This window comes from Crotalus tigris, unplaced genomic scaffold, assembly GCF_016545835.1.
Source record: "Crotalus tigris isolate CLP2741 ecotype Arizona unplaced genomic scaffold, ASM1654583v1 scf7180000018371.15429387391:27106975, whole genome shotgun sequence".
NCBI classification, from domain to species: domain Eukaryota; kingdom Metazoa; phylum Chordata; class Lepidosauria; order Squamata; family Viperidae; genus Crotalus; species Crotalus tigris.
In genome coordinates, this window is record NW_024096970.1 from 3,884,072 (window position 1) to 3,903,565 (window position 19,494).

At 36.5% G+C, this 19,494-nt stretch overlaps 2 protein-coding genes across 2 annotated transcripts in view; one reads left to right on the top strand and one right to left on the bottom strand.

The window, feature by feature from the left end:
* The window catches only part of LOC120311541, a 72,085-nt gene extending 68,381 nt beyond the window's left edge, over positions 1-3,704 (top strand). The window contains exons 47-48 of the mRNA XM_039351167.1: positions 1,605-1,720; positions 1,993-3,704. The gene's annotated coding sequence lies outside the window, so the exon portion shown is untranslated. The remainder of the gene's footprint in view (positions 1-1,604; positions 1,721-1,992) is intronic.
* Positions 2,423-16,894, bottom strand: CD164 (CD164 molecule). The gene is made up of 6 exons (XM_039351169.1): positions 16,534-16,894; positions 10,464-10,547; positions 8,200-8,277; positions 6,902-6,976; positions 5,821-5,910; positions 2,423-5,239 (listed from the first exon to the last, which is right to left on the bottom strand). The coding sequence occupies exons 1-6, from the start codon at positions 16,649-16,651 to the stop codon at positions 5,079-5,081; spliced, it is 606 nt and encodes a 201-aa protein (XP_039207103.1). The 5' UTR covers positions 16,652-16,894; the 3' UTR covers positions 2,423-5,078.
* Positions 16,895-19,494: the final 2,600 nt, after the last annotated feature.

Genomic DNA, 19,494 nt, shown 5'->3' on the forward strand with positions numbered 1-19,494 from the left:
TTACATGGACATATCAACTGTGTTATACTGTGTATGTAGACAGATAGACAAAAGTATTAAAGTGGTTTGCACCTGTCATCTTCTAGAATGCTTTTCAACTTCCTAGTAAATCCTACTAGATTGCTTTGATTGCTACAGCTACATCCTGGTAAGAACGTGATTTAAAGGATAACCTAGCTAACTTGGACTAATGTCAAAAAAGCTAAACTGGATCAGGTCTTATATTTGGATGGGATACCATCAAGAATGTCCAGGGCCTAGAAATTAAGGGGGGAAATATTCAGAAGCAGTTGCAACCCCCTTCAAAAATATTGCCAAGATTTCAGATGCACTCTGTTCAGATTGTTATAAAGTTCATTCACACACTTCAATTGTCATCCACACCAGCAACTGAAACATTCTAACGAATAAGCATCTCTTCTATGTAGAGCTGTGAATGGGATATATTAACAAAGAATACAATGTAGCATTGTGTACCTGTGCACAAAAATATTCCAGAAATTGTTCCAAGCTCTAAGATTAACTGTACAAATTAATCAAAGCCTAGAATGTACTGCTGGTCTTGTGCAATGACATCATTGCATTTGTGCTCTGTTTACATTGTTAGAAGTAGACATACACCAAATGTTTTGATTTGAAATGTCTGAACCACAAAATTTCAAAAAAATGTCTTGCATCAAATGTGAAACTGACACTGAATATTTTGGAAGTACTCTGAGCTCATGACAGAGATTACTGAGTTTGAAACACTTCCCCAAATGCTGAAAACCACAGGATGTTTGTAAATGGTATACTTTCAAGAAGGGATAGGTAATTGCTTCAATGTGACCTAGAAGAGGTGCTTGGAAATATACTAGAGACCAAATGCAGTACCTGTTCAACTGGGGAGAGGCTGTAATATTACCAGTTAACATAAACAGAACATGGAAAGATTTCCCCAAACAATCTTCTCATTTTCACATGTTCTGAAGCACACTACTTTCAAGACAGCTATAATAGATGCTATTAAACTAGAGCAGGCATGTCAAACTCATGACGTCACATGATGTCGCGTGACATATCACAACTGGCAATGGGGTGGGCGCGGCTTCAGTATGATGCATCCAGCTCGTGGGCCGGCAGTTAGACATGCCTGAACTAGAGTGACTTTCAAAGAGGAGAAAAAAGTGATTGGTATCAACCTTGAAAGTAAACACATCTGCTTCTAGCATCTATCATGATGGCTTGTAGGCTTCTTAGTTGGCTAGTCTCACTGTCAAGAGAACAGATGTGAACTCCATCTCTTCTCTACAACCCCACTCAGTTGTCATCTACAATTGTCAGGCAAGATGCTATTAGGCATGGCTATGCAAACAAACAAACAAAAAAAGGTTATAGATTTGCCTGAAAAAAAATCACCTTTTTGGTATGTGATGCTATCCCTCTTCCTAGTGTGAGGAAGCATTCCTTATTTTTGTTACAGTGTATTTTATAGGGATAAATTTGCCTAACAGAAGGTAAGCTATCATTGACTTTTTTTGCGGGAGCGGGGAGGGCAATGAGAAGTTTTGTTTTTGGATGCACAACTATATACAATTATATTATATACCGCATTTATATTTCAGGCTCTTCTTCATGCAGTCAGAATGCTGAACTGCCAACATTCATATTAACCAAGGATTCCATCCAACATCTTTTGACAGCCAAAACCAAGTTAGAGAAGATTCCAAGACCAAAAACAGTGAGTAGTGAAAAGCTAATGAAAACATTAAACAAGTTACGCAGTTAAGAAAGCAACAAGTACATTAATTTGAATGCTATTTTTAAAGAGCTTCACTATGAAAAAATAGCAACTGTTATTCTTGCATGTGTATACACCTCAGATATGCAGTGGGTTTTCCTCTGCTTTGCTTCCCCAAATTATTCTGCTCCAAAAAATAGCCATTCCCAAATCTTTGAAACATTAGCTATTCAGAGTGCAAAACATAAAAATAACAAACGTTGTCTTTCCAGGTACCTTCAGGATGGAGAAACAGAGCAGTAGATGGTCTATTGCCAGATCTTACCCAAACCTCTCATTCTACTCTTCCTGTGCAACAAGAGCAAAACCCATCTCAAAAATAAACTGGAACTATTTACATTTGTCGTTAACTAAAACTGACCGTATTTCCTTCAAAGCTTTGAGTAATAATATCAGAATAAAAGATTTTGGCTTCATCATGCCATACTCAGCTTTCATTGTTGTTCTTTTGAAAGTTACCTATTGTCATTGTATACAATGCACAAGCATTGTATAAAGCTGTAGACTGATATTTCTTAAACAAATCTCTTGGGTCCCCTAAATAATCAATGCTTTATAAAAACATGTAGCATTGTTACATGCTGTCAATGTAATGTTTTATTACGTTGTTATGCTATAAATAACTTACTTGGACAAAAAAAGCATTTTAATAAATGATTTATTATTTTGGTATTACGATTGTAAATAATTTGCATTTTTTTCAGTGACAACACCACATATGCAGTACATAGTATCTATAACATTCAATTCCCTATGCAGTATATTTGCATATGAGAGTTCTAAGAACAATCCAGATAAAGAATGAAAGTCACAATTTACTATTTAAGGAATTAAGGGCCACGTGATCATTTATTCCATACAGACAATTGCTTAAAAAACAAACAATATGCTGAATTTCAAACAACCAGCAAAGAAGTGATAAAAATCTATTTTTACTAATTCATATGTAATGGCATTATACTGAAAACAAAGTTTTATCTATCTAAATCTAGGTGGTAAAGAATTGAAATATGTGAATAATAGGGAAGCCCCTTAATGTGTTTGCTATAGTCTGGTAGATTACAGATGAAGCTGGCTTAGGAAATCAAATCTGCCATGGCATGAAATTGTTAGAAATGCCCTAGTAACTAAACATATAGCTTTATGCCACCCAAATAGAAAATATAATTTCCTGAAAGGTAGTACTAACACCTGAATTTTCTAAAATCATTGGAAAAGAGCAACTGCTGACACTAAGGGGCAGATATATTGATTAAAGTTTCTTTTCCTGACTTGAGGCCAACATTAAGAAAACTTAAGGCACTTGAAGGAGGGTTCACTGTATTTAGGAATACATGTTTTAATATCTTTGACAAGTATTCTTGGCTCAGTAACAAAATCATCTCACATTTTGATTTTGAAAGTGCATATTGCACTGTCAGTTTTGAAACATTTTTCCCTTTAAATTTACAAAATAAATATTAACAGTCATTCAAGAATAAGCATGGAAGCAAAAAGTAAAAAGCTTGTTAGTCTTTTTAGTCCGAAGAATGTTTATCTAATATTAACTGCATTTTAAAGCTATCATTCTTTAGTATTTCATTAACGTTATGTTAAATTTGACAATCTTTTCAGCTTCTTATCTTAAATTTATAAAGACCATGGGGAGCTGGGTAAAAATGACTACCATAAGGCCATTAAATACACACCACCTAATTTGGAAATATCTGAATGGAATAGTCAGTTCCACTGCTTTACTCACCTGAGCTATTGTCTTTTAAGAGTACAATTGTCGGAAGAGTCTTTAAAATTACAGTACTCTCTACTAAATATACATTACAAATTGACTTTCTAGCTAATATTGAAGTAAACTTTAGTCAAATTAGAAGGATTAAGGAAATTAGAATGATGTTAACATTTTTAACCATGAATCTACAGAGTCAATTTTGTCACCAGCTTAATACTAAGCACTGCAGTTCCTTTTTGACTGGAGCTCATCCAGCAGAAACACTTAATCCTATAAACTGAGTTTTGATTATTTCAGTTATATTTATCACAATTGCAATATGACTTGCAAAACAAACATTAAGTAATTAAGAGAATAATCAAAATAACTTAGTTCAAGCATTCAACTTTGTTTCTATCACAATTGTTCTATCACATAATTCACTGTATTAAGAAACCTACAGGTGGGATATTGCTATGTGGGAATAAAATATTCCCATATCTATGCAGGACTACAGTACCTTTAAAATATCCATAATGTTGCGAGCACAAACTGTGTTTGCTAAAATTATCTTCATATGAAAAACACAGCATTTTCTAAGGCAGGTAATTTGAAGGCTACAGACAAATGGCTTTAGGAACAGTAAAACAAAGCCTGGATACAGCAGATTGAATCCATATTTGCCACATTTAACAGGCTCACAAAAATCAGCTGGATAAATTCATCACAGATAGTTTACCCAATCTATTTTCCTCAATGGATCCGATTCCTCAAAAATATAGATCCAATACATTGTTATTAACACATATGAAAACAGTTAACGATGTTAACATATAGTGCTGAGGTTCATATGTCTAATGGAGAAAACTTGGTGCAAATGGAATGACATTCTTCACTGAACCTCAAAATATAAGATGGCACAACACTTCAATTTGCAATCTGCTAATTAAGGCACTAGTCCTTCTTCCTTATGCACCAGGGAACTTGTATCTTTTGATCATCATTCTTCCTATAGATGCTTACATTTATATTAGAAAACAATCATCCTTGTAACATCATATAATATGGAAAAATATGGGCATTCATATTTCTTAAGAAAAAAATATCCTAAAAACATCCTACAAATCTCTTCCAATTTCCAAGCTGAACAAGATAAAAAGTCATAGTTTTCACAGATAATTTTTATGTCAAGTTAACAGTAATCTGTTTTAATAATGATGCAGGGGGATATTGTATCTAAACCTAATTAAATCACTGTAATTGTAAAAATTATCTATTAGGAACATTGCTGCCACTAAATACAATAACTATTAACAGCTACATTTGGCATATCAAATAAAAGAATAGATTCTATAGCAGCAGCTAAAGAAATTTAAAACAGCAAATAAGAGTTCATGCAGAATATTGCAAATATTTCTGTTCAGCAAGACATGATTCACACAACCTTATTCCAAGCATGTTGCAGACCTATTTTTTTAAGTCTTGAAAAATAATATCTTGAACTGCTGTATTCCATAAAGAATAAGCATCTTTTGGTGTAGCTAACCATAAATATTGAGCTATTCTAAGTCCACTTAAAAAAAGCAACATTTCCTAGAGAGTATGATAGTTTTGTTCTTTGGACTTGCAAAATTTATACAGAAAGAAGATTACTGCTTGCAGACCCAGCACAAGTACAATACCACCAATGAAACTGGCTGCATCAAAACTTGCTTTGTGATGTGATGGCTTGGCCGTTGGTATGAGAGATGTGGCTGTCAAATAAGAAGATAATAATTAGTGATTTGCTCCTGAATTATATTTTCTATGTCTTATTTTCTATCACCTAAAAATCAGTTCTACAGTTTTCTCTCTATGAAACAGAATTTGGTTACATTCTTGGATGGAAGAAAAGTTACAAATTAATCCTTTTCCAGATTAGATGCTACAAGCAGGCGAGGTCAATTGCTGTTTAAATCTGTTCAGATTATTTACATCCGTGTGAGGATGCTATAGAGTCCAGTGTGGATATACAGTATTTCTCTTGGAATCATTAAAGCTAAGCATAACTAAGCACACAGCTTATAAAGCAACTGAAATAAGGTACTGCTGCTTTACGATTCAGATATTTTGTACACGGTCCCTTACTGCCCTGGAAGGAAACATTATTACCCAATTTGACTCTGTTGTTTTCCAATGTCTGAAAACGGACATTAAAAAAATAAAATGTACTATTTTATTTCATTCACAGTTAAGTTGCCTTTTGCTTTTTCTTATTCACACAAGAACTGCTTTACTAGTAACTTCCCTGAAGACAATGGAATTCATTATGAATGTCTGTTAAACGAAATTTTACCTGTTTTAGTAGTAATAATAGAAGTAGTGGCAATTGTTGTACTATTCACAACAGGTGTTCTTGTCGATGAAGTTGAGTTAATTGTACTAGCTGTGATAAAGAAACAGTTTATATCACTTTATTTGCCTTGAAACATGAATGTACATGTATAAATTATAGAATCCTACTTGTGTTTCAAATTACTGAACATAAGACCACATATTTTAGCTGTTTTTTTTCCTACATTTTAAAGGACTATGAAAATTATAAAAAAAAATCTAATGAATGATATACTGAGCACAATTTAAGAATCAAATATAAAAGAGGGCAATATCATAAATGGAAACCCACAAAAAATATTGATCTTCAACTGGAGACTGCCAAGAACAAGAATGTAAAACGAGACCCTTGCATTGTTAGTGAGACTAGTGGAGGAAAGAGATCAGGAAAAGGAGCGTACAGCCTGTACATTTGTTATTACATATTTAGGCGGTGAGGATTTTGAAGAAGAAAATAAATATGTCTTTTTGCATTTTCTTGATCAAGTAGATGAATATCATCTCATGAGTTATTTCTACAACTATTATACATTTCAGCACAACTAGATCTCTTTGTTGCTGTGCAAATTAATTGGGTTGAAACTCCAATATTCAATATTATCACTGTGTAGTTTCAACTAGGGGGAATTTCTAAAAGTAGTTAAGTAACAATATTGTAAATGCAGGTACATTTAAAATTTTACCAGTTATACAAGAAATTACTCATGAAAAGAGAATGGAAATATAGAAACTGAAATTTTTGTAGAGAAGAAATACTAAGAAATACCAATTTATGAATTGCTGTACATTTATAATGTTTTACTGTTAGTTACTTGAACAATACTAACACATACTCTCAAAGCATATTTTACTTGATCTATAGATTTATCAAATTACTGATATAACTGAACACAATTCCTCTAGAGCACAAGAATCACATAAGCACGTAAGTAAAAAAACTTACATGTCTCTTCAAATACTTATTTTACTACAGATTCACTACTGGATCACATTAAGTTAAAACAGTATGTCTACATCAATGCACATTTTTTTCTTTTTGTTACCTGTAGGGCTGGTGACTGTGGTGGCATTACTAGCTGTGGTGACATTACTAGCTGTGGTAGTACTGATCGGCAAATCTAAAAAACAAAACAACTATGAAGCATAAAACTGATTTTTAAGAAAACCAGAGAGACTTAGTAATAGTTGCGATATATAGGCTGAGAATTCTTCTAGGGTTCTTACACGCAAATAAATCTTTGGCTGAGTAACTTGTAATTAAATGATACAATATCTGAGGTACCAACCTCCCTTCAGACGCTTTCCTTATAGTCTACTAGGCTCCTTGACTCATTTGACATTTTTAAAAGATCTTTAAATAAGATAAATTGGAATCTAGTATACAGCGTTTGGCCTGGCATATTTAAAAGAAATATCATGCAAAGTTAATAACTGCAGCACTAATTCTATCTTGCATGCCTTTGTTACTTGCTATTGCTCATCTCCATATTGAAATCTAAAGGTTAAAAATAAGTTTTTAGATGAATAGCATGAGTTAAATCAAGTTTGTGTATACAGTACAAAGAACTGAGGGCATGAAAGAGATTTAAAACAAGATGGGATCTATGACCTCAGCAAGTATTGAAGAGAGAGAGAACAAAGAACAATTAAGGCAAGAAAGATTATAAAATGGGGTAAAATCCACTTAACAAATGACTCACTTAGCAACAGAAATTTTGGGCTCAACTGTGGTCCTAACTCAAGGACTATCTATACAGAATCTTTCATCTTGTGAACTCATGGAAACACCTAAACAATGTTCAAGCTTTAGAAACAAACCTAAAAAAGTTTATCAGCCTGCTAAATATTATTGTTCCATTTATGTTTCAAGAGTAAAACCAGTAACTTACATTTTCATTCAACAAGAAGTCTACTCTATAGTAAATATGGAAATGAAGCTTACTAACATTTAACAGACTGTTAAAACAGAGGAAAAAGTTGCAAGGTCGCATCAGAAAGATCCAAACTGTATCATATTTTGAAAGCACTGCAGAGTTCATCCTTTTTTAAAATAGGGTTCTCAATAGATATTTGTATTCCATAAACAATAGGGAAAATAAAGAAACACAGAAAAAGTAAAATACAAGATTTATCAGCATGTTCTCTCCTTTTGCCATGGAGAATTTAAAGAAACAAGAATATCTTCAGTTGTCATCTGGCAGCAAAAGATTAGGTGCTGACTAAATATAATCAATATGTTTGTGGTGTTTATTATACTGAATAAAGTTTTCAGGAAGCTTTCCTTTCAGGTTGTTTGGCCTTTAAATAATTATTCTCTTTATCATCATATATGCATACTCACCTGCACATGTCCCATTTTCAGAAACAGCAGTACAATCAGGATCCATACTTGTGGAATTTGTACACCGAGACGACTTTCCTTGTAGAGAAAAAAAATCCAGGTTTTAATGAATGAAACTTTAAAGCATTTGGCTACCATTTTTACTATAAACATTGCTTTACAATGCCCTTAAAAAAACTCAGTGAAGTTCTGATTTAATAAAATATTTAGGGAGAGTCTGTTATTCCACAATGTCTGTTAAATTGCAAATTATATTTGCAGCAGTTTGTCAAACTGCATAAAACCACAAATAACATATTTTACACATTATTTATATTATGTTGCATTTACACACTGTAAAATGAGTTCAAATGAAATAAAATTAGCATACATTTAATTGCCTCAGATTTGTCAGATTAAATGGATTTTGTCCATTTTTGGGAGGGGGCAGGGAAGATTTGGAGGCAAATATTTTATCCACTGAATCTGAATTCCATTAAAAAGGGGACAGTTAATGCAAAGTTTCACTATACACAATGTTATCTATTCGGCTACTATTTGTGACATTTTGATTTCTTTTTCACTATTATTTCATATAGGCTACATTTAAAAGATAACAGATATATAATAAACAGAATGGAAGAGTGCTAGGGAACTGACAATATTCATCCTCACGCTTTACTGAATTATTAAAAAGCTCCTTCCAAAAAGATTTAATCTGGTTTATAAATTAACAATATACTGTTTCAATATAACAGCATTATAAACATAAAAATACATGTAGGAAATCTTATAAAACATGTAGAAATTTACAGTAAAAAAAATTGGTTCAATGTGTAAAAGAAAACCCCCCACTCATCTCTTAGCCTTTTTCACCTTTAATTTTATTAGGTTCTATGTGTAGAAATAAGGGGAGAAGGGAAGGATTCTTAAACATTGCCAGGTTATAATCTGAAACAATTCCAATGTTTCCTCATTAGTAGTTTTTACTGCAAATTCTTCCAACTTTTCATTATTCCAATGCATCCTTGCTATTTTCTTTTCAATGCAATCTCTTTCTATGCTTTCATTAGGTTGCAATTTATGAATACTGTGCCATTTTAGCAACCATATATTTGCATCAGTACGTGCACAAATGTCCTAGATCAGACATGTCAAACCTGCGACATCACGCAACATATCGGGACAGTTTTGCCATTGTCGGCAATGGGGTAGGCGCGATTCTGGATGACGCATCCGGCCCATGGGCCGGCAGTTTGACACCCCTGTTCTAGATGGTAGATTAAAGCAACAGTATACTAGCGAATAATCAGAACACAACAGGAAGTAATTTAAAATAAATATAATAAGGTATTTTGACCATATAGAGAAAATGAATAAGCGGACTGCAGAACCATATGAATGGTGTTATGAAAGGCTCAAAAGATAAATTTATCATATTATGAATGCTGATAATAAGGATAGGAAGATATGGAGAGTTGTAGTTAATCCTTACTGACAACTTTGTGTCATCCTGTTTTTTGTATAAAAATTGGAGCGTCTTAGTTTTTCATTATCTCAACTTTGCATATTTGTCTACAAACATGCAAGTGATGTTGAGGCAGCAGATTAAAAATATTGACCTCTCATTAGATGTAGCATTTTTCCCAATGACATAGTCTTCACCAGCTCATTTATCCTTAGATGTGTTATATACCTCAAACAAATTACAATCCCTAAATATAGGAGAACATTTTATTTGGCTTGATATACGGTACATCCTTCCTACTAGCCCTGGGAGATATGCAAATATCCCAGTTGGGCTAAAGTTTAGCCCACACTGCAAAGGGGCTATTGAGACACATATTACATTGCCCATTTTACATTCAGATTTGATAATCTCACATTTAAATACATTTCCTGTTCATTCTGATCTATCACACAACTTCCACTTTCAGATATTCATGAATGTTACTCTAAAAGCAGCTAAATTCTGATTTTGCAGCTGCTGATTTATTTGACTAGTTAGTTTAATTTTTTATATAGATGTAAACTGTTTTATATTACAGTATTGAGTTTTATTATGTGCTGGTCTTTAGCCACAATAAACATATTTGATTTTCCCTGTAAAAAAAGAACACCCACAAATCCTGGCCTTAATTTTTCTTTATTTCTTTCCCCTTCTTTGTACTTTCTATAATGTTGCTTAGCCCCCCCCCCCAAAAAACCGTTATAAATTATAAATTCAGAAAAACAAATGTAGTAAATCAGAAAGAAGTATTATAGTTCAACATAATTCAATTTACCACTGCATTGAAGCCATGTGCAATTCAGCTGAGTTGATTCAATAGAAATGCAGGAACTACAATTTGTATGTCTTTCACAGCCAACTAGAATACAAAATAAATTGTAAAAAAATAAGCCAGTTAACAATAGGTAGAAATGTAAAAAATAACAGTTTAAACTTAAAGGCTATGATACATTACATCATTGATGACTAAAGATACTTTGCATGATAGAAACTTTATATGTGAACCAAAATTCAGAAATACTTGTGATAGTTTTCATTTTTAAATGGAAAATTAACAGAGAAAAGGGGAGGAAGGGGTAGACAAAGCATTGCACACTATGAATTATTCATATTTAGAATTTGGTTCTTCAGCAGCTACTTTTCTTAGCTATTCTTGTCTCACAAAGTATTAGGTTAACCTATTGCAATATTATTTTCATGCCAAATTTATGTGTCTATATGCCTTAAAGCTCTTCTCTCCAATTTCCTTCACTCTAAAAATGGATTTAGTTTTAGCAACAATAGCACTTAGACTTATATACCGCTTCATAGTGCTTTATAGCGCTTTCTAGGTGGTTTACATCAGGGCTTTTCAACCTTTTCACCCATTGTACCACTTTTAGGATATGGCAACATCTGAGTACTACCAGCAAGGTGTCAAAAACTTGATGTCCAAAAAAAAAAGGAAAAGTAATAAAGTACAGGTAGTCCTTGATTTACAACAGTTCGCTTAGTGACTGTTCGAAATTACAATGGCACTGAAAAAAGTTCCCCCCAAGCCACAACCAAGGAAGACACTTGCCTGCCCACCCGGAGGCACTCTTCCTCCTGTCCGAGGTTTTCATTATTGTGAGCATTTCTGTTGAGGATTGGCAGCAGGGGTGGGATGGGGGGTGTTTGGTTTTTATTCCTCCCTCTCTGCTGGGTGGTTGCAGCAGGTTTTGGTCACTTCACATGATCCTGGGACACTGTGACCGTCATAAATATGAATCAGTTGCAAAGTATCTGAATGTAAATCATAAAACCCCGGAGATGCTGCAACATTCCAGCTGACTGTGCTTCTTCAGGGCTCAGCAGAAGCACCAGGATCAGCACCGAGCTCCAGCTGGAGCCTGGCACTGATCCTGGTGCTTCCACTGAGCCCTGACAGCCCTGAAGTGCCGATCAGCTGGAAAGTGGCACTGATCCTGGCGCTTCCGCTGAGCCCTGACAGCCCTGCAGTTCCAGCCATCTCTTGCTCAGGCTTGTGCGGTGCTGCCACCGGTTCAGCTCATTGCCTTCCCCTGCTACTTTTCTAGGATTGTCACATACCACTTGCCAGGTGCCAATATACCACAGGTGGTATCCATATCACTGGTTGAAAAGCCCTGGTTTACACAGTCAGCATATTGCCCCGCAAAATCTGGGTCCTCATTTTACTTTTGAAGGATTGAAGACTGAGTCAACCTTGAGCCTGTCAGGATCAAACTCCTGGTCGTGGGTACCAGAATCAGCCTGCAATACTGTATTCTAACCACTGCACCACCATGGTTCCTTTTAATTACTAAATTCTATACACCAATGACATTAATATAAATGTTCAATTCTTTCATGTTTAACAAGACTATCCCTAATCATCACAATGAAATGTCATATTTATATTTATGGCACAAGTATTGCTTTCCCCCATTCTTAAGGATAAGATATCGATTTCAATGATCCACCCAGTGACAAATGGATTTTTCTAGATTCCTAAAAGCTCTGTCAAAGCCCTGGTTGCTTTGTGGATGTAGAGCTGTCCTGAGTGGTCAATGCAATCACTCCTAAGCACTCTCTTCTAGTCAGCGGAGCCTGAGCAGCAGCTTGGTATGTAGCTGAATTGGGAACTATAAAATAAGTAGGGCGTCCGCTAGAACAGGGGTCTGCAACCTTGAGAACTTTAAGACTTATGGATTTCAGCTCCCAGAATTCCTCAGCCAGCATAGCTGGCTGAGGAATTCTGGGAGCTGAAGTCCACAAGTCTTAAAGTTCTCAAGGTTGCAGACCTCTGCGCTAGAATACACATGTAGAGAAACCCAAGTCAAATAACATTCAATAAAGTTTAGGGCCCATTAAAAAGTCAATATGGTACAGTAAGGAGGACTTCCAAATGTTACCCAATGGAGCTTTTTTAAGTAGCGAGGGGCATATTGCAATCTGTCCCAAAGAAAGATCCAAACTTTTAGTAACACATGAGAAATCCACAAGAAACCTTGGTGGTAAATTGCTTGCATACACAATTCAACCTCTGCGCTGATGCAAATCCAGAAGTGGAAGCATCCAGAATACTATCTTGTCCCATTTTGGATGAGTTTCAGTAGTGAGGCCCAAGATAAGCATGGTATGTGTTTAATCTATCAATTGTGTATTTCAACTCTTAAAATTACAGATAGTCCTTAACTTACAACAATTCATTTAGTGATTGTTAAACAATGGCACTGAAAAAAGTGACTTATGAACTTTTTTCACTGATGACTATTGCAGCATCCCCATGGTCATGTGATAAAAATTCAGACTTTTGAGAACTGACTCACTTTTATGACTATTGTAGTATTTGGGGTTATGTGATCACCTTTTGTGATCTTTTGACAAAGTCGATAGGAAAATCAGATTCACTTAACCATGTTATGAATTTAACTGCAGTGATTTATTTAACAAATGTCATAAAACGGAGCAAAATTCACTTAACAAATGACTCACTTAGCACAAAATTTTTTGGCTCAATTGTGGTCATAAGTCAAGGGCTACCTGTACTGGCTTATTAAATTAGTAGGGGGACTGGTTAAAACAATCAATGCCTCAATGAGAGAGGGAGTAGTTCCAATCTTCTTTATTCTGTACTTCTATAATTCTATTGGTCATCTTCTTAGTAGCTTTCAATACCATTGATTATGGTATTTTCTTGAACAGGCAATCTAAGTTGGGCCATGGGGGAAGTTTTCTATGCTGATTTCACTTGTACTTGGAAAACCTTTTCCATAAGGGAGAATTGCTGTTTTTCTACTGTTCTTGCACATGGCAACTGGGCCACAGAGTCCCTTGGGTTTCATGTTATTCCCATTGTTTTTTAACATATGTAAATAAAAATGCTGAGCAGTCATCCACTGATATGGGCCAAAGTGCCCTCAACATACAGATTTCACCTAGCTCTACCTCTCCTTCTTATCTAACAAGTGAGACAATTGGCATTCTGAACCGGTGCGTGGGCAAGGTAAGCAACAGGATGAGGGCCAATAAACTGATGTTTGGTGGTAGCATGGATTACCTTTCATCAGTTTCAGGTGATTTACCACTTATCTTAATTGACAGAGATAGTCTTACAACAATATTCATATCCTGGTAACTTCCTGGTTGGATTATTGCCATGTATATTATACATGGGATTCCCTTCAAAAACATTCTGGCAATTTCAGCTCTTTAAAACAGAGCAGTTAGACTGCTCACTCAGACTAGCCGACACAGATTATTCCAGTTTTTCACCATCTATATTGGTTACTGCTCGATTTCTAAACCCTATTCAGTGTAAGCTTTTACCTTTAAAGCCCTCAAAAGCTTAGGAGCAGGTTGTCTGAAGGAGCACCTTCTTTCATACACTATGTACCTACCCAGATTTCTGTATCATCTAACAAGGCTCTCAAAGTCCCCCTACAAAGGAGTTGAAGTGGATGTCTATAAGGGAGAAAGCCTCTTCTGTAACAATCCATTATTTACAGAATGCCCTGCCCAGAGACCCAACCGATGTCCACAACAGCATTTCAGCAATAAACACCTTATTTTCCTTAATAATTTTAAAATACAGGTAATCCTTGATTTACAACAATATTGTTTAATGACCATTCAGAGTATAATGACACTGAAAAAGAGATTTATAATTGTTCTTCACACTGACAACCGTTACAGTATCCCCATGGTCATGTGGTCAAAATTGGGCATTTGGCATGTATTTATGACATTTGCAATATTCCAGGGGTCATGTGTTCACCATTTTTAACCTTCTCAGTCAGTTTCCAACAAGCAAAGTCAATGGGAGAAACCAGATTCATTTAATAATTGCATGATTCACTTAACTGCAGTGGTTCACTTAACAACTGTGGCAAAAAAGTCATAAAATGGGGCAAAACTCACTTAACAATTGCCTTGCTCAGCAATAAAACTTTGGGCTCAGTTGTAGCTGTAAGTTAAGGGATATCTGCAATTACATTTTACAGCTTTTCTATGCTTTTACTATGCATGTTGCCCATATAACTTTTGTTACTGAAAGACTTTAAAAAATCAGGTCATGTTCTTATAAAGTAATTTACCGTTACAAATATAGACAAGGAATAAGAATCTTTGCGAAACATGGTAATTTCCAAATTGCTGATAACGAGAAATAAGGTATTAACATGCTTATTGTTAAGAAGTCTATAATTCTTTAAGTTTGTAATTGTTAGAAAAACTTATTTCTCATTACTTAGAACTTACATTTATACTAAAACAAAATGTTAATACAGCATTGGCACACTGACAACTTTTATTCCTATATTTCATTGCCAAAACTTTACTTCAACATTTATGGGTCTTCCTCTTTGTTCTCCAAGTCAGCAGCCACCTTGGTACAATATATCCAAGAAACAGAAAACCGCCAGCAGAAAGACCTAGAGCAGTGATCGCAAACCTTTTAGACACCAAGTGCCCAAACTGCAACCCAAAACCCACTTATGCATCATCAGGTGCCGGGTGGGTGTGGCTATGGTGGTAAGGGCAGACTAGGTGGGACTAAAAAGTTCAATCAATTAATTCCAACTTTGCGAGATCTTTTTTTTCCCTGAGAAATTAAAATTGACTGATTGTTTGAACCTTTTTTTTTTTTTTGCACATAGCGGTGGAGGCCTAAAGCAAAAAGGTTTTATAAAACCCAGCTGAAGGCCTAGGATTGGGACGACAGCGTGCCTGCCCACAGAGAGGGCTCTGAGTGCTGCCTCTGGCACCCGTGCCATAGGTTTGCCACCACTGACCTAGTGATCCTTCAAGTACCTCTTTGAATTTTGTTTTCTTTATTAATTTATTATTTTTATTTGGTCTATTGTTAACTTTTATCTTGCCCTGCCTCTAAAATAAACTTATTTTATAGAGTTGGGATTAAATTTATCAGTTTACAGTATGATATCCAAAACCTGACAAAAAAACCTCTTTCAGATTAATCTGGACCTCTATTGTAGTCAAAAGTTATTTGTCCCTTGTTTTCCCGTCTTCTCACAGACAGAACTTCTCAACTACAAATTCCAGCTTTTTCCTCCTCTGGATTGAATCTCACCGGCAAACCTACATAGTACTGTACCTCATTACCATCGAAGAACAAATATATGAAAGCAATTTAAAGCTAAGGGCAAAACCTGCCTTTCTTCGGCTAAGTCACTCCCGCCTGAAGAGCTGATAAGACGCCTTCCTTGCAAAATGAAGTAGTCCTGTTACTTCCGGCCCAAATGTGTCCCTCTTCGACTCGCCTCGTTAATGGCGGCGAGCAGAAGAAACTCAAAAAGGATCCAAAACGACGACATGCCTCCATCTCGCGGGGCTCAAAACACATCGGCCGCTCGGCCGCCCATTTAATTCCCCGACAAACTGAAAAAAAAAAAAAAAAAAAGCAGCCCCGTGGCTTCTTCATCCGGCAAGCGCAACGACCGTGAAACTGTCGTTTAACCGCCTCCGCTCTTCAATTGCTTCAGACAGAAGGAAACGCTTTGGGTTCGACAATCCGGTTAAGAACGCTTGCCGCGGGTGAGGCGGGATTGGCAGCGAGGAATCTTCCTCCTGGGATCTCTTTTCGGCCTTCGGCGATCCCACGGTCTTCCTCAGGCCAACCACTTTCCCCTCCCCCCCCGCCGCCACGACTCTGGCTGCCGGTTCCCCAGCTCGAAACGCGCCCGAAGGTAGAACCGCAGCACCCGCCTCCCCTTCTTCTCACACGCCTCGGGACTCGGCGGCCAACCCCTTCTTCCTCTTGGGATACGCGGCAGCCTGGGCCTGCTACGTCGACGGACCGCCTCAAGTCAGCCCTGGCGTTTTTAGCGCTCCCTCTTCCTTACCTTCTCCGACAGTTGCTTTGCTCGGCGGAATAAGGCAAAAGGCGAGAACCGGCAGGAGCAGCGCCCAAGCCAGGGTATCCCAGAAGCAGCAGCGGCGGCGGCTGCTGTAACGGCTCATGTCGGCAAACGGTGGAGAAAACGAGACACGCACAACAGCCTCGTCCGTTCCCGGTGGCCGTTTAACGCCTCGTCTCTCGTGCGCAGTGATTTCCCTTCCCGGCCGAACTGCCCCTCCGCAATCACGTGAGGGCGGCCGTTGAACGGTCGGCGGAACGTTGAGACAAGGGCGTGGCCTCGCGTACACCTTTAGTTAAGAAACCGTTTCAACCACTCCCTCCCGTTTTATTGGGTTGGATCAGCCCCCGCCGGAAACGGCACGTTCTAGTCACGTGACCGAAGCTTCGCCCGGACCTGAAGCGCTACGGCCGCTATAGGCTGTAACGGTAGAGTCCCTTCTCTCGTAGACCTGGCGAATCGGTCGGTGAGGAAATGATGTCATAGAGAATGCTTTGCAATCGCAAACTTGCAAATGTTAATATGGTGTCGTACTGATCTTTGGGGATCGGCTTGGTATATACTATCTTCTGCCATTACACAAATATTTTTTTTTTTAAAAGCGTGAGATCAAAAGCATTTTTTAAAAAAACCTTCGACGTGCACGAGAATTGGGGTTTTTTTTTTGGGGGGGAATTTGGGACTCGCACCCCAACCTACATATAGATATGACTTTGAAGATAAATTATCAGCCAAAATGAACATAATCTCCCTCCAGACGTTGGGGCATCTTTGGTCCTGTGGCGTCTAATAAATTGGATTTTAATTCCCTGTCTTCAGTTACTCTAAAAAAAAAATCGGTATTATTGTACACAAAATGAAACAGTCTATGAGAGAAACATTGAACTTTTATCTGCCTCGAATGCCTTTTGGTTACAGAGATGATTACAAACATAAGTATGATTTATAAGCTAGCTATTTAGAGGCCTTTTCTAGATATGGTATCTAACCTCTGCTAAACAAAACATTGTTTATGCATTGCTAATTGATACATCCCTTCACTCTCCCATTTTAACAAGAACAATTAAAAACGGTAGTGGTTGAACAAGTTTTAGCAGGCTGCATTGGTGGTTTTACTGCCTGCCCTTTGCCTAAGAAGGATTGTTGTTCTACAAATAGGACATTTTCCCCTTCCCCTTTTGCATAAAAAAACCATACAAGATGAACCTTTAGTCTGAAATGATACGGATTTGGGATGTTTCTGGAGCACTTTGTCTCATGTTCGTACCTTGTAATATGTTTGTAGTGCCTTTCCTAAAATCTTAGGAGGGCAGTGGTGGGATTCAAATATGTGAACAACCGGTTCTCTGTGTGGATGCTGCTTCTGGAAGTCTGTACTGAGCCTGGGCAACATAAAATTAGCTACCGGTTCTGCCGAAGTGGTGCGAACCGACTGAATCCCACCATTGGACGAGGGGAGCAGTGAATTCAAGCACTGTTATGTAATGTGAATCTGTGAAGCCCAATTAATTCTTAACCTGTAGATTGAAATATATGGGTGATTATCCTCCAAAGGGCAGTAATTTGGTAGTGCATCACTCCTGAAACATCACTGGATGAGAATGATAACACATTCTCAGTCATCCAGGTTATGGTTGTCCCAAAGGTTTTCAAAAGACAAGTGGGCTTTCTTGGGTTTTTTCCCTTGAAACCATTTCGCTCCTCTTCCAAGAAGCTTCTTCAGTGAAAAAAAACGAAGTCCAGTTGCCTTTTGAACAACACCTTCGAGACCGATCCGTAATATTTCTACTGACTCATCATTATCACAAGTTAAAATCACATAAAACAAGGCCAAGAGCCCCTTTAAAAGTTGTCATCAAGCTGTCATGTTGATGGGAATGTATTAAATATATAGGAAGTAATAATAGTATATATTTAATTGTACTTAATTTTTAATATAAATTCTAATATTAATTTTGTTTTGGATTTACCACTCAAAACTCAAATCCAGCACTCAACTACAAAAGGTGGCAGATCACCAATGCTTAAGAATTGTTATGATGATGAAATTCTTTACCAGTCTAATCAGAAGTCCATTTGGTTTAAGTTTAGATTTGAATAAGTCAGATATACCTCATAATTCATTGTGATTCTCATAAAGATGAATAAGAAAACATGTAATTTGATAATATTAACATTGGATAATCTTTTTAGTGCTTCCTGCATAAGAAAACAATGTTATTGCATTGGCTATGAAGTGCCTGTCCATGTTAAAATAGCAAATATATATGTTTAGGTTTGGTTAAACACAACCACTTCTCTTTCAGCAATGCAGTCTGTAGAAAACCCTCTTTTTAGAATCTCAGATCAGTCTTTCACAATTTTCTTATTTACTCAGTATATTCCTCAGCTATCTTGATCTCTGTCTTACAGACTTTATAACTCAAGTTCAGATTATCAAGTATTTTGTCATAAAATCTTCAGTAGATATCCTTAAAAATCTAACATGATTTAGCAACAAACTCAGTAGTTTATTTCCCTTGAGTCAACAAACCCAAAACTTTATCCATTTTGTATTAATCTTTTTGTATTAATCTCTATTCTATACAATGTTGTATGATAACATTGTTATCATATTAATCTCTTTTTGTATTAATCTCTATCCTATACAATGTTGTATGATAACTTGCTAGGCACATAACTTATTGAGATGGAGAAAGATTGTAGTTCTGATCATCTTTGAAATATTTTAGTTTGCTTTGATGGTACATGCTTTTTCTTTTTTGTATTTTTGACCACCCAGAGTCACATTATTGGAGTTGGGACACTATATAAAGATTCTAAATAAATAACTTCCAAGTTGTGCTTTGGCTAGCAGCATTGTGGAGATCCAAAGTGAATTTGACAGTAGGGCTCTCCCAGGTGATAAAAGGGATCCTTTGTTAGTAGGATGAAAGTTTGGCTAGT

Bases quoted from the DNA above. Each gene is read 5' to 3' on its own strand.
- CD164 (XM_039351169.1), bottom strand. From the start codon at position 16,651: ATGAGCCGTTACAGCAGCCGCCGCCGCTGCTGCTTCTGGGATACCCTG. The intron at 10,548-16,533 runs GTAAGGAAGAGG...TTTGTATTCTAG, and splicing joins CAAAGCAACTGTCGGAGAAG to TTGGCTGTGAAAGACATACA. The intron at 8,278-10,463 runs GTAAATTGAATT...TTTCTCTACAAG, and splicing joins CACATGGCTTCAATGCAGTG to GAAAGTCGTCTCGGTGTACA.